The 16,396-nt window shown below is 46.3% G+C and overlaps 1 protein-coding gene across 1 annotated transcript in view; it reads right to left on the bottom strand.

Annotated features, from left to right (window-relative positions):
* Positions 1 to 16,396, bottom strand: part of ADAM33 (ADAM metallopeptidase domain 33) — a 136,532-nt gene that overhangs the window by 104,867 nt on the left and 15,269 nt on the right. Inside the window, exon 4 of the mRNA XM_088458860.1 lies at positions 1,266 to 1,344. Coding sequence (XP_088314986.1) covers positions 1,266 to 1,344 — 79 coding nt within the window. The remainder of the gene's footprint in view (positions 1 to 1,265; positions 1,345 to 16,396) is intronic.

The raw sequence follows: 16,396 nt of genomic DNA, 5'->3' as shown, positions 1-16,396 counted from the left end.
CCCTAACCCTCCCTCCTGGTGCCTAACCCTCCCTCCTGGTGCCTAACCCTAACCCTCTCTCCTGGTGCCTAACCCTAACCATCAGGGTAGGTGCCTGACCCTAATTGTCCCTTCTAGTGTCTAACCCTAACCGTTCGGTAACTGTCTAACCCTAACCCTCCCTCCTGGTGCCTAACCCTGACCGTGGAGGTAAGTGCCTAACCCAAACCCTGCAGTAAGTACCTAACCCTCCAGTAAGTGCCTAACCCTAACCCTCCAGTAAGTGCCTAACCCTAAAAATAAAATAAAACCATGTTTCAACCATTTTGTTTGGTCGACCATGTTCATGTCGACCTTTTGACCCTGTCAACCATTTGTACCTGTCGACCTTCTTACAAGCCGACCTTTAGTGTGTCGACCTTTTGTCCCTTTCGACCTTTTGTCCCAGTCGACCTATTGACTGTCTAACATCTGGTGTCTGGCTTGACATTGTCATCCTTTTTACTGTCTATCTATAGTCCGGACCCCAATTGTGCGGGAGGCTCCGATGTTACTTGATGGTACCGATGGTTTTGCAGACTTGCGCGGTATTGCGGATGTGAGATAGGGGAAGTGGGCGTCTCTATGCTGGCCTGCGAGGGCTTTGCGATTGCATCCATTAGCATACTTTCGCCACAGACCTGCGATCTGTGCTGGATGGCGCCCTTTATCCTAATGGAGTGTAGGACAAGATAAGTCATAATGTATTAATGAAACATCTTCTGCTGCCTCTGTTTTGTGCACATTAATCTATAGATGGATGTGGGTGTCATTTTCACGCTCCTTTACCTCCCCTTCGGTTAATAAAATAATAATAAGTTTCTGTTACATTTATAAATCCGCTTCCTGAGCCCATACGGTTTATTTGCTGTATGAAATGTTTTGTGTGTGGGAGATCCCCGAATGTACATTCATTACACCCAGAGGACAAGCCCCACAGTACAGCACCTGCAGAACGCCAGTAACCAGGTGTCACACCGGCTACAGAATGCCAGCCCTTAGTATCCGCAGCCTCTATAGGTGGCAGCGGTGTGTGATGGAGGTCAGTCCGCACGGTAGATTATTTAGCCAGGATGATATAAGGGAGCGCAGGTGGTGTGTGACAGGTGAGAGCACACACCTGTACCTGTATATACAGTGGAGGATGCACGCTGTTTGTTCATGCACTGGTATATCAGCGGTGGGACAATATTATATATACTTTGTGAAAGTGGCCTAAAGATCAGCCTATAGCTATATATAAATACCAGATGTCCCGGTGACTCAGTTACCAGCGCTCCATCGTCACGGTAATGGGATGCTGTAAAGTTCAGTGACAGGAGATCTCTGAAAAATGAGAATAAGACATTATATTAGAACAAAACAGATATAAATGAGAGCAGTAACTTTAGCTGCATATGGAGGGACCCTTCTTCCTTTAACTAACCCCGAGGACTGCATGTGTAAAGTGTAACAACGCTGGAAAACAGGTATTGCTTTGTTAAAATCACGGATACTACAACTCAGTGAGGTAACCCCTGACATAGGACTTCTGCCTGAAATCGCCCCTTGAAACCTCAGGAACACACTGAATTGTGCAGGATGAATTTGACACTGTGATTTCATGTTGGGCCATTGACAAAAGCTGTGAGATATTCCAAAGGATGTTAACAAACCCTAAAGGGCAACTGAGGTGGTTCCACACAGAAGAGACGAGATTTGTATATCTACTGACATATTTACTGCTCAGGGGGATTTGCAAGATAAGCAAAAGGGCCCCAAAAGAACACGCAGCCCTGCCTTGGTCCAGCAAGCGGTGAGGCAGCTATCCTTCACCAATTGCAGCGTTGTTGTGTTCTGCCAGGGGTAGGGCCCAGGAACGCTGCATCGCATCCTCTAGGCTGTGGGGGCAAAACTCTCTCTTGTTACGAAGACACCAGATAAGTGTCAGCTCTTTCTCCTAGCAGATAGCAGAAATCTCAGCCCTATGTGTCAGCCTGGTACACGTACACCCAGTACCCTGAGGGGATTGGAGTCCCGTAGACAAAATAGTTGGATGCAAAATCTTTTTTTATTTTTCATTTGACTTTTTTTTTATTCGAATACAACTAAATCAGACATAACCCAGATAATCTAACACGCTCCAAATAGAAATAAAAAACATGAAGATCAAATAGAGGATAACTGAGCAATCTGGCAGGCAAATACAAGTCCCTGCATTGCTGACATATATATGCGTGTGTATGTGTGTGGGGGGGTGCATCGGGGGTTAAAGGTCAGAACCTAGAGGGCAGAGGTCCAGAGGAAGTGCCCTGGGATGTGAAGGGGCAGAACACAAAGACGCACGTTAAGGGGATAAGATGGGAAACTTTGAACTAAGCGAGTGAGGAGGACACTGGGTCTGATGGCTGGGGATGGGGGGTTGTGTATATGAGGTCACAGTTAGCGGTGTAGATTGGCTTGGGAAAAATATAAATCTATGTCACAGTTATTTTACAGAAACATTATGTTAGGATCTGGTGTTGTTGTGGACCCGGGGTGGTAGTAGGAGAAGACACCTGAATAGATTAAGGGGTCTATTTACTAAGCACACACAGCCTATGAGATGACAGTTAGGAGCTGATTGGCTGGCACCTTATCACTTTTCACTCTTCATTTTTCACTTCTCCTAACACTGCTTAGTAAATAGACCCCTTAAATTGAAAAGTGGGTTTTTAATGGGTGAACTTGCAGACATGTACACGGATAAAATAAAGTCCAGAATATTAAGAGGATGGTGATGATTAGAAACTGTAGTGAAGTAAGAATAAATAATGTCCGGGTAGTGGCAGAACTAATAAAAAGTCTTTGTAATCCAAAAGGTCACTGCAAGGCTGCAGACAGGATAACAGTTACTGATTGACACTGGTGAGATGAAATCCAGAGAGGTTATAGTAATTGGATTAGCAGCAGCTGATGAATTGAATGGAGAGTTGTACTGAGACGGCTCAGTGTAGAATCAGAGAGCTAGGTAAATGGAGGCAGTGTAGGTACAGGGTTAACTGCACTCAGGTCCTTTGGCAGGGAAAGGGTAGATAGAAGGTGTGGGATGGTTCCAGCAGGAGACTGGGAGCAGGCAGGACGATGTAGGCTGCTGGGAAGCTGGGATCCAGCAAGAGCACAGGTGAGCACTCAAACAGACAGATCTCAGGAGCACAGGAACTCTCTCACAGCATACGCTGTGAAACACGTTGCACTGGCAGCTATGGGAAGCTCTGAACTCCCTTAAGTACCCAGTGCACAATCGTGATAGGTCAGAGAGAGCATGTGACATGCCAGGACTGGAGCAGCTAAGTGACATGACCTAAGGCAAGATGGCGGCGCCCATACCAGAGTGGAATGGAAACACCACCAGGTCTACCCTGGCCAGAATGACACAGTGCCCGCGGAACATTTTGCACAGCCAACGCCCACTGCCAGACACCAGCCCCTTCGCCGGAAGGATCACGCCACAGCGCCCTCACAGGTAATACCCGTCGTCCCCTATGCCGAGAAACCCAGGTCGTGACACATTAATGTTAATGCCTGTGGGCCTGATTCAGTAGTGGATGCAGTGCCCTTGTTTACGGAAATTGAGCGATTATTTGCTACCAGGGCCGCAACTAGGGGGGGCCTAGAGATGCACGTGCACTGGGTGCCGGAATGCAGGGGGTGAAAAAGAGCTGACTCACAGTGGCTTGGGGGCTGCAGATTCAAAAAACGGCCATCCAAAAATGGCCGCCGCTAAGGAGGAGATAGATGCTAGAGGTCCTTACTGGACCTTAGTGTCTGTCTCCTCCTTGGTGGTGGCCATTTTTGGATGGCCATTTTCAGCAGATTCCATGCAGACTAGCCATCCGCATGGACTCTGCTGAAAACGGCCATCCAAAAGTGGCCGCCGCCGAGGAGGGGACAGACACTAGAGGTCCTACTGGACCTCTAGTGTCTGTTAGGCCAGCGCAAGTGCCAGGAGAAGATGCTGAAAGCTGCATCTTCTCCCGTGAAACCCCCTGGCAACGAGCATAAACCCCATGGCAACGAGCATGAAACCCCCTGGCAACGAGCATGAAACCCCCTGGCAAGCAGCATGAAACCTCCTGAGCATGAAAGCCCAGACAAGGAGCATGTAAGCCCAGGCAAGGAGCATGAAAGCCCATAGCAATGAGCATGAAACCCCCTAGCAACGAGCATGAAACCCCCTGGCAACGAGCATGAAACCCCCTGGCAACAAGCATGAAACCCCCTGACAACGAGCATGAAACCCCCTGGCAATGAGCATGGAACCCCTGGTAATGAGCATAAAACACCTGACAATGAGCAGGTAATTTTAAAGCAATTAGAAGCCTTACTGTGGGGCATAAAATGGTGCTAGGCAAATATGTAAGTGGCACTTTGGTAATAGGCATTACAGTGTGTGGCATAATATATAATGGCATTATGGTGTGTGGAATAATGTAAGTCACTATACCAGGGACGTCAGAGTAGTGCACTGCCTTATGGAGGAGCAAGGACAAAATCCAGGTACGGGAAGGGAGGGGGCGCAAAATTTCTGCCTTGCACTGGGTGACAGATATCCTAGTTTCGGCCCTGTTGCTACTATGCCAAAGCAGCTCTGTATAATGTGTATCCCCTGCTCACCAGGAAAGATTTTATGCTGTGATTTGTCCCAATCACCTTAAGCGAAAGAATGGCCTTTCTAAAGACTTATGAGCAATAAACATCTTGCCTTCAGATGACTGCAACTGCCTGTATCCTGTGACCACACTAGAACAGCGCCAAACGCTACACATCCTCCGGCTGTCCTGGATTGAGCCCAGTGTCTCCAAGCTGAAACCCTCTGTCAGCTACTCAGTGCAGACTGCTCCATAGTGAGTGACCAGCGGGAATTAGCCGATATTACCCAGGAGGTGTTGTGGCAGCGGGTTACCCACCCACTACGCAGTGGGAGGAGTCAGTAACAGGTGGTTACTGCCGGTGAGGGGGAATCTCTAGGAGTGGTGAAGTAAGCCCACTCAGGTATAGGCCCCCATACATCTGCGATGGATTGTCGCGATGTAGAGATCCTGCAACCCAGCATCGCAGGATCGCTGAAATCCAAAATGTTGGATTTCACAGATATGCCGATCACAATCAAAAAATTATCGTGATTGGCAGAGTGGTAAAATTTAACATGTAGAATTTCGACGATTCTGCGACGGATCGCGGAACATCGATGGCCGCCGGTCGGCATTTCTGACCAGCAGATCAGCGTTTCCGATCCCATCGCTACATCGCAATGATCCGTCGCAAATGTATGGGGGCCTTTACTCAGGGCCGAGTATCCACTCTCTATACTATCAGTGGCAGAAATCTGTTATCACCTGGAGGAGCAAGGTCATGTGGTCACACCAGGAATAAAACAATTTAAGCTCATTTATCAGTATTACAAATTACAGCGGCAGCTTCTAGTCCTGGCAGGTTACACTGAGCGTAGGAAGAGATCGGCTCTCTCAGCTCCGGGCTCTGTATTTATCACACCGAGGGTTCTCCAGCTTGTAACTCTCTGACATGAAGAAGCTGTTACAGGCTGTAAGGTAACTCTCAGCTCCCCCCTGGCAGGTTACATTCCTAAGGAACTATTTACTCATTCACTGTATTCCTAGAAAAGACGTGTGAGCCCCAAATATATATCACTGCTGTGATAGTTTCCTTCATATCAAACCTTTATTCTGGAAAATCTCTTTCCATCCCAAATCACAATCTGAGATTGCTGGAGAGACAGGAGAAATGTTACTACAATTGTCTGACTACATTTATTAGGGGTCTATCTATGAAGCAGCGATATAACCCCTTTTTTTTGCTGGAGAAAGAGGATATTGCAGCTGCCTCCTATATTACATGAGGGCTACTGCGGATAAATCACTGATCCTCTATTGGTCACTCTATTGCCGTTAGATACCGCGCCCCCATAGCCTGCTGTAGGGGACTGTAGTGTATGCACAATTTATTAAAGAGCAGAAAGCGAGGATCTCCGAGACAAGGTAACGTTATATTAAGATGGCGCCCGGATGTATCATCTGGCACATGCATTGACATGGTCTCCAAAAGGAGCCCGTCCCTGCGATGTGCCCAGAGAGCTGCCAGGGCTGATTGTACATGCGCGGACGCCATTGCCAGGGAGGGATCCGGGGGAACCCTCTGTCGGCTAATTATGCGCGGTGTAGCCCATAGGTTACAGCGGCGAACGCCATCTTTAGATGGCGATAGCTGCGGGGGATAATATGCGGAAAGCATCGCATTCCAAATGTTGGCAAATCTGGCAGCATTGCATCCCCCATAGAAAATAGGGAATATGGCTGCCTGCGGGAAGGGAGGGATCCCTGCTGTGGTCCCTCCATTATACATCTGGCGGAAACTTAATATTTGTGGTTAACCTCCCAAAACGGGCTGTTTTCAGGGATTATACCTCAAATATACATTAATAAATGGGCTCCTTAGTGTCCTATTCATAAAAAGAGACATAAATGCCTCAAACACATCATTTCTTATAAACAACGGTCCCAGCGAAGCCCAAAAGCTATACTTATAATAGTGGCAAATGTTCCCATGGACTGGTTCTGCCACGGCCCAGCAGTGTTACTGCACATGCGTGACCTTAGTACACGCACACGCTAAGGGAGCGGAGGAGGCGGAGGGGCCTGCACGGATCCCTCTTCCTTCTCCGGGAGCTTTGTCCATTGAAGAGTGTCAGCTAATGCCGTCTGATAATGGCGTTAGCTGCCGGGGTCATCAGTAATAAATTGCACAATTGCAATGTCCCTGTACAGGTGATGGGGACTGTTCTGTGCGTTACAGAATGAATAAATAGCCTTTTTACTTAACTTAATGGTAATCATGCAGACACTGCAGTATCCATATAAGTGTACTGGGACGGAAGAGCTTGATAAATAGGCCCCCCCTAAAATACATAAGAAAGCACTGGCTCCCCGATCCTTAATAGAAATGGAACGCTACTGGAGAAACGCACATAAAGTACTATACATTTTATAACATTCTGTACATTACTAACCAATGACAGAGCTTGTTTTATCTATACACAGCCTTATATCAGTCACTCATACTGTGACTCACTGACCAATTACAGAGCTCATATTATTATCATCACTCAGCCTTAAAACAGTCATACTGTGGCTTACTGACCAATGAGAGAGCTTGTATTATTGTCACACACAGCCCTATAACTGTCATACTGTAGCTTACTGACCAATGAGAGAGCTTGTATTATTATAACACACAGCCTTATAACTGTCATACTGTGACTCACCAATAACAGAGCTCGTATTATTATCAAACATAGGGCCGAATTCAATTAGAGGCAAAAAGTCGCAGCCGGCAAAAATGCATTCGCCGCTGCAATCTTTTCGCCTCATTCGCCTGTTTGTACGCAAAGTTATCGCGTACTTTCACAATGCGTGTACCCGCTTTTCACCCTATTCAATTCCAAAACAGGCAAAAACGCAGATGCGCAAATGCAGCGAATGGCGAATATAGCGAAAAGGACAGCTTATTTTGGGGAAACATATTAGTTTTATTCTAGAGCTGGTGAATTTTATTTTGACCCACAATTACTTTATATTTAATAAACAATATTATTTACAGACACATGGGACTGCAATGGGCACCAAGTTCGCCCCGAGCCTCGCTAACCTCTATATGGGCTCATTTGAGGAGCGGTCCATTTGGGGTGAACTTGGTGCTATATGGCAGATATATAGATGACCTATTTATAGTCTGGGAAGGGGATTTAGATTCTATCCAACTTTTTCTATCACTTCTTAATAATAATGTTTATGGTTTGAAATTCACTAGCAACTGTCATTCTTCATATATTACGTTTCTAGACCTAGCACTTTGTAATAAAGATGGTCACATCTCTACAACTGCATATAAAAAAGAAGTGGATTGTAATAATTATGTGAACTATAAAAACTGCCATTATAAACCTTGGCTGAATAACATCCCCGAGGTGCAATACTTAAGACAAAAAAGAAATTGCTCAGACAACTTTCAATTCACCCTACAAGCAAAAGAATTAACAAACAGTCTCCTAGATCAAGGTTACCCTATGGAACTTCTTGAATCAGCATTTCATGAAGTAGAGAACAGAGATAGAGATTCTCTTCTAAACCCTGTAAATAAGGGGGGAAACAAATATCCACAAGAGGCTCCACTCTTTTATTCAAAATGTAACTCTAGGTCTAAAGAGATCAAACATATTATAAAAGAACTTTCCTTTGTTAAAACTGGATAAAACCTTTTCTGATTATCTAGGTGAAGAGCCTAAGATCATATTTAAAAGGGCGACTAGTCTTAAAGAACATATAGCACCAAGCCACTTTAGAAACACTAATGTGGGGACGGCAAAGACTTATGACAAAGCTGTAGGATGTATCAAATGTGGTAGAGATTATTGTTTGACATGTGAACACATTAGAATTAGAAGTAAAGACTTTGTATCAACTTTTTTAAAAACATTTTTTTCTATTAAAAGTTTGATCAACTGCCAATCAACCTACAGTATGTGGTCATACCTACTCACCTGTAAGTGTGATCTACAATATGTAGGCCGCACTATTAGAACATTAAACACAAGATTCCTGGAACACAGGAGAAATGTCATCAAAGGCAAATTTAAAACATAGTGTGTCCAGACATGTTAAAAATTGTCATAATGGTGATGTAAAGATGCTTAGAATTCAAGGTATTGAGGCGATTAAACGTACAGAGAGAGGAGGAGATAGGTTTGTTGCTCTTTGTAAAAAAGAAACATACTGGGTCTACTCTCTAGGAACATTGTCGCCTCTAGGTCTGAACGAATGTATGGAACTAAACAACATAGGAGAACTGCTGTACTTTATATAAATTCTGGAAATTTGTTTGCATTTTGACATTAGGACTCACCTTTGAGTATTACATTGCCTGATTAATGAACTTAGGAAAATAGGTCAAATATGATTAGATATGTGTTGTTTTTTTTACTTGTCTAGAAATTATGTATATATATATACACTTTTTGCTAGTATATATCATCCTTGTTACATATTTGAAATCAAATGGTATCATTATTGTGCAATGGAAGGTAGACAGAACTAAAGGGGAAACATGATCTGTAGTTATCCGCCAGGATTATCTTAAGATGATTGATTATATGGTAATGAAAGCTGAATATTAAATATCTAATCAATTAACATCACTAAAAACAATAATAAAATGTTATAAATAGATTAAAAACAATACTAAAATGAAAATAACAAATTCCTCCCCAATCTGGGACTAGAACCGGGTATCTCATAAGATCTAGCATGTTGGTTTAGCGGCCGGTGAGCCACAGAAGCTCATTGATTTAATGGAGAACATTTTAGTTTACTTATGATATAAAACCATGAAATGGATCTTCAAATGAAGGTCCTGAGATCACTAGTTTCTAATGATGCCATTGGTCAGAGATTGAGTTTCATGTATTTTATATATGTTTTATTATATGAACTGTCTTTTGGTTATTCCAGATAGAGATGTGCTTAGACATCTTTTCATAATGGGAGGTTTCCCAAATGAGAAGAGACAATTCTTATGTATACCAATTACCTGAGCGCAGGTGCACATAATTAGATTGGACACAAGTCCTTTAAATAACCGATAGGAGCACCATAAGGATCACATTATGTCGACATTGATACACAAAATGGAAGTTCCTCAATCAATGTATTGGCCCGTCACGGATGCGTGCAAACGGACCCATACATCTGCGATAGATTTCCGCAATTCCCCATTCTGCCGACACCTGGGTATCGGGGGATAATCAACATGATGAAAAATATCGCTTCCCGATCCCGACCCAAAAATGTCCGGAATCTGTGAGTCGGGGATTTTTAACATGTTGAATTTCCCTGATCTGCCAGTGGATCGCCGATCGGGATGGCGTCAGGAGAACGGGGAATCGTGGCTCAGGTGTATAAGGTCCTTAAGGGGGGGGGGTTCATCTAGACAAGAAACACAAAACACTCTACAATGAGCCAGCAACAGAGACCTGCATCCTACATAATAATAAAATGCAGAGGACTAGGGCTTGATCCAGCAGCGATCACAACTGTGATTACGCACGCAATCGGACAATTATTGCGTTCTGCGTAAGCGTATGCATTGCAGTGAGGGTGTGCGCGAAAACTCCACTGCGGTCAGGACTGCAAGCACAGTGACTGCACAGACCCATCGCAGAGTGATTGATAGGAAGTACCATTTGGGGGTGGTGATGGGGGGTGGTCGGCAAAATGCAGACATGCCAGTGCGTTTGAACGCTGTTGTGGGGGCGTGCATAAATTAGCCACTGCAATGCCATATGCAGCTTGGGCTGTCACTGCATGCAATGAGGTTAGTAATTCCTGAGTAAGGTCAGAGCCTGTGTAAGTGTGTGTGAGGCTGTGATGGTACTCCATGTTACTGATGGTCTCTCAGTCTTGTGTAATCACTGTGTGTGATGAGGTTAGTAATTCCTGAGTAAGGTCAGAGCCTGTGTAAGTGTGTGAGGATGTGATGGTACTCCATGTTACTGATGGTTTCTCAGTCTTGTGTAATCACTGTGTGTGATGAGGTTAGTAATTCCTGAGTAAGGTCAGAGCCTGTGTAAGTGTGTGTGAGGATGTGATGGTACTCCATGTTACTGATGGTTTCTCAGTCTTGTGTAATCACTGTGTGTGATGAGGTTAGTAATTCCTGAGTAAGGTCAGAGCCTGTGTAAGTGTGTGTGATGATGTGATGGTACTCCATGTTACTGATGGGATCTCAGTCTAGTGTAGTCACTGTGTGTGATGAGGTTAGTAATTCCTGAGTAAGGTCAGAGCCTGTGTAAGTGTGTGTGAGGCTGTGATGGTACTCCATGTTACTGATGGTGTCTCAGTCTTGTGTAGTCACTGCATGTGATGAGGTTAGTAATTCCTGAGTAAGGTCAGAGCCTGTGTAAGTGTGCGTGAGGCTGTGATGGTACTCCATGTTACTGATGGGATCTCAGTCTAGTGTAGTCACTGCGTGTGATGAGGTTAGTAATTCCTGAGTAAGGTCAGAGCCTGTGTAAGTGTGTGTGAGGATGTGATGGTACTCCATGTTACTGATGGTATCTCAGTCTTGTGTAGTCACTGTGTATGATGAGGTTAGTAATTCCTGAGTAAGGTCAGAGCCTGTGTAAGTGTGTGTGAAGCTGTGATGGTACTCCATGTTACTGATGGTTTCTCAGTCTTGTGTAATCACTGTGTGTGATGAGGTTAGTAATTCCTGAGTAAGGTCAGAGCCCTGTAAAGCGCTATATAACAACAGGATAATAAAGGAATAATATACCCTGAGGTAGAAAGTGATTAGTGAGGGAGGTATGAGAGGTTAGAGAGTCAGGGTAGTAACATCAATTAACCGTATAACGTCTGCAGCGCTCAGACACGCCGGGAATGTGACTCCTCTCCGGAATCTGTGAAATGCTGAGAGCGGCATTACTAGCGAGAGACGTCCATCTGCTGATTCCTTACAGCTAGTATCAGTTGTGTATTCTGTGCTGGGGTCTGTCCCATACACATGCAGCTGTTACAGGGGTCAGGCTAAAGCAGGGAGAGAGCATCCGACAAAATTATATGTTGCGCCGACTAATAAAACCATAAAGGCCAAAGCACCCCCTGTCCTAAGTCAATGTCATGTGGGGTTCACGAATGCTCGCCACCCTCCACCTCCTCCACGCACGTTTGTTGTCATTATTATTTGTTGTATAGATATACTGACATTATTTAGGTATTTATTTATTATTTTATCTACATTGAACTGAGGAGCTGATTCAGACCCGCTCATTAGGATGCGTTTGCTCGTAGCTGGCTGATTGTCGCTTTCTGCACGCGCATACGCATCGCAATGCGCGTGCGCGAACCAGTGCGAGAGATCGGGAAGCATGCGCTCGCTGTGCATAGACATCCCAGCAGAGTGAGTGACAGGAGAAGCCATGTGTGAGTGGTGACAGGGGCTGGCCATTATAAACGGGGGAGTGGAGGTGAGAACGCAGGCGTGCCTGAGCGTCTTAACGCCGTTTCAGAGGCGTGCATAATTAACAGGCAGCGTCATTGTACACGTCACCTGGTTGTATTTCACACTGAAGTAATCGCAGTGCTTGCGGCAGGGTATAGTCAACCTCAAGTGCTGCGATCGCATCCGATGGTGCTCGATGTACCGATGGTTTCATACACTTCCTGGAGATGATGTGCACAAGTGGGCGTCTTAAGACAGGCTGGTGGGCGTCTACAATCACAAAGTGATCGCACGCCAAGACATAGTAGGTATGCTTATGCCTTGCTGTGAGATCGCCTGCCTTGCTGGGTCTGTGCCGGATTTGCATACGCTGGGTGCAAGCAAACGCATCTAGTGAGCGGGTCTGAATGAGCTCCTAAGTGCCCAACTCGGGGCTGTCAGTCCTTCTGTAGAAGCATGGACTGGCTAGCCAGGTAATGCGTACACCTACCGCTTACAGATTGGCCTGGTGAAGAGGTAAGTTAACCCTTACCACTCCGGGGTAGTATCGGCAAGGTATAAACGGCAAACTGCGGCGATAGTCTGGACGCGGCATTTTCATACATAAAGCCCAAAGTTCTTTAAGGCCTGGACTAGTAACATGATTAATATAACACGTGACTTCTGATTCTCACACTGGGGCCCACCTATCATTAAATATTTGCGGCTTATTCCCCGAAAACAGGCGATTTCAGGTGATACTGTACCTGCAGGTATTATATTTAGTATCCACTGAGTGTATTATGGAGGGATTGCAGCAGATGTCTCTGACGCTGACGCAGTCACTGCCCCTGTCCCTGCATGTGCTTCTTCATACATCCTGGCATGATCGCATCCTGCAATGTTATCATGGGCGCTAATATCACGCCCACATCAAAACCTGCAGGAGGCATCCTGAGAGGGACAAGTGAGCTGAGGGCCTGAGAGCCGTGCGACCCAAGCTAAATCAGGCCCTAAGGAGAACCAAGCGGGCCGGTTATAGGAGATAAGGTGGAGGGGATACCCAGAGTGCTCCTGATCATTACACAGTGAATCTATATTTTTCCCCTCACTCAATTCACCACTGACACACTATCAGGTCACCAGGAAACGCTGACACACTATCGGGTCACCAGGAAAAGCTGACACACTATCAGGTCACCAGGAAACGCTGACACACTATCAGGTCACCAGGAAACGCTGGCACATTATCAGGTCACCAGGAAACACTGACACACTATCAGGTCACCAGGAAATGCTGATACACTATCAGGTCACCAGGAAACGCTGACACACTATCAGGTCACCAGAAAACGCTGACACACTATCAGGTCACCAGGATAAGATGACACACTATCAGGTCACCAGGAAACGCTGACATCACTATCAGGTCATCAGGAAATGCTGACATCACTAACAGGTCACCAGGAAATGCTGACACACTATCAGGTCACCAGGAAACGCTGACACACTATCAGGTCACCAGGAAACGCTGACACACTATCAGGTCACCAGGAAATGCTGATACACTATCAGGTCACCAGGAAACGCTGACACACTATCAGGTCACCAGAAAACGCTGACACACTATCAGGTCACCAGGATAAGATGACACACTATCAGGTCACCAGGAAACGCTGACATCACTATCAGGTCATCAGGAAATGCTGACATCACTAACAGGTCACCAGGAAATGCTGACACACTATCAGGTCACCAGGAAACGCTGACACACTATCAGGTCACCAGGATAAGCTGACATCAGGTCACCAGGAAACGCTGACACACTATCAGGTCACCAGGAAATGCTGACACACTATCAGGTCACCAGGAAATGCTGACATACTATCAGGTCACCAGGAAACGCTGACATACTATCAGGTCACCAGGATAAAATGACATCGATATCAGGTCACCAGGAAACGCTGACACATTATCAGGTCACCAGGAAACACTGACACACTATCAGGTCACCAGGAAATGCTGACACACTATCAGGTCACCAGGAAACGCTGACACATTATCAGGTCACCAGGAAACACTGACACACTATCAGGTCACCAGGAAATGCTGACACACTATCAGGTCACCAGGAAACGCTGACACATTATCAGGTCACCAGGAAACACTGACACACTATCAGGTCACCAGGAAATGCTGACACACTATCAGGTCACCAGGAAACGCTGACACATTATCAGGTCACCAGGAAACACTGACACACTATCAGGTCACCAGGAAATGCTGACACACTATCAGGTCACCAGGAAACGCTGACACACTATCAGGTCACCAGAAAACGCTAACACACTATCAGGTCACCAGGATAAGATGACACACTATCAGGTCACTAGGATAAGCTGACACACTATCAGGTCACCAGGAAACGCTGACACACTATCAGGTCAGCAGGATAAGCTGACATCGCTATCAGGTCACCAGGATAAGCTGACATCGCTATCAGGTCACCAGGAAACGCTGACACACTATCAGGTCACCAGGATAAGCTGACACACTATCAGGTCACCAGGAAATGCTGACATCGCTATCAGGTCACCAGGAAACGCTGACACACTATCAGGTCACCAGGAAACGCTGACACACTATCAGGTCACCAGGATAAGCTGACATCAGGTCACCAGGAAACGCTGACACACTATCAGGTCACCAGGAAATGCTGACACACTATCAGGTCACCAGGAAATGCTGACACACTATCAGGTCACCAGGATTAGCTGACACACTATCAGGTCACCAGGATAAGCTGACACACTATCAGGTCACCAGGAAACGCTGACACACTATCAGGTCACCAGGATAAGCTGACACATTATCAGGTCACCAGGATAAGCTGACACACTATCAGGTCACTAGGATAAGCTGACACACTATCAGGTCACCAGGAAACGCTGACACACTATCAGGTCACCAGGATAAGCTGACATTGCTATCAGGTCACCAGGATAAGCTGACATCGCTATCAGGTCACCAGGAAACGCTGACACACTATCAGGTCACCAGGATAAGCTGACACACTATCAGGTCACCAGGATAAGCTGACACACTATCCCTCTAGGTCACCAGGATAAGCTGACATCGCTATCAGGTCACCAGGAAACGCTGACACACTATCAGGTCACCAGGATAAGCTGACATCGCTATCAGGTCACCAGGATAAGCTGACATCGCTATCAGGTCACCTGGAAACGCTGACACACTATCAGGACACCAGGAAACGCTGACACACTATCAGGTCACCAGGATAAGGTGACATCACTGGTTACGATACATGAATAACAGTGGTGCCACAAACGAGCTTCTTCCGTTGTGAGTGGATGGGTGTCCTAGCAGTTCTTGTTCTTACAGGGAAAAGACTCTCCCATGAGACATCGGGTTATCAGATCCCCAGGTTTAGGATGGACAGGCAGAGAGGTTACATCTCACCTTTAGGGGCCTATTCAACTCAGCACGAAGTACAGTATGATGTTTTATGCTGTTACCTATAAGTGTGCTTGTCTGCAATGCTGGGCGAATGTCATCTCACCAGGTAAGGCATATGCCCCTGTCCTGTGCCACGTCTATGTAGAGGGCACTAAGGATATGGGGATGGGTACTGGAGGCCGGCGCTTAGGGTTCCAGAGCTCAGAATCCTGACGCAGGCATCCCAATAAGGTTAGAATACCAGGATAAAATGACATCGATATCAGGTCACCAGGAAACGCTGACACATTATCAGGTGTCGGTATCCTAACCCTCCTCTTCTACCTCCTATCCCTAACCCTCCCTCCCCGCAGCCTAAAGCTAACATCCCCCCATGTGCCTAAACCTAACCCTCCCCCTAATGCCCAACCTTAACCCTCCCCCTAGTGCCTAACCCTTACCATCCCTCTAGCACCTAACCTTAACCCTCCCCCTAGTGCCTAATCCTAACCCTCCCCCTAGTGCCTAAACTTAATCCTCCCCCTAGTGCCTAACCCTAACCCTCCCCCTAGTGCCTAATCCTAAACCTCCCCTAGTGCCTAATCCTAACCCTCCCCCTAGTGCCTAACCTTAACCATCCCTCTAGTGCCTAACCCTAACCCTCGCCCTAGTGCCTAACCCTAACCCTCCCCCTAGTGCCTAACCCTAACCGTCCCCCTAGTGCCCAACCTCAACCCTCCCCCTAGTGCCTAACCCTAACCCTTCCCCTAGTGCCTAACCCTAACCCTCGCCCTAGTGCCTAACCCTAACCCTCGCCCTAGTGCCTAACCCTAACCCTCCCCCTAGTGCCTAACCCTAACCCTCCCCCTAGTGCCTAACCCTAACCATCCCTCTAGAGCCTAACCTTAAC

The sequence above is a fragment of the Taudactylus pleione genome, unplaced genomic scaffold, assembly GCF_031769625.1.
Source record: "Taudactylus pleione unplaced genomic scaffold, aTauple2 ptg000861l, whole genome shotgun sequence".
Classification (NCBI taxonomy): Eukaryota; Metazoa; Chordata; class Amphibia; order Anura; family Myobatrachidae; genus Taudactylus; species Taudactylus pleione.
This window is presented reverse-complemented; position numbering and strand designations above follow the sequence as displayed.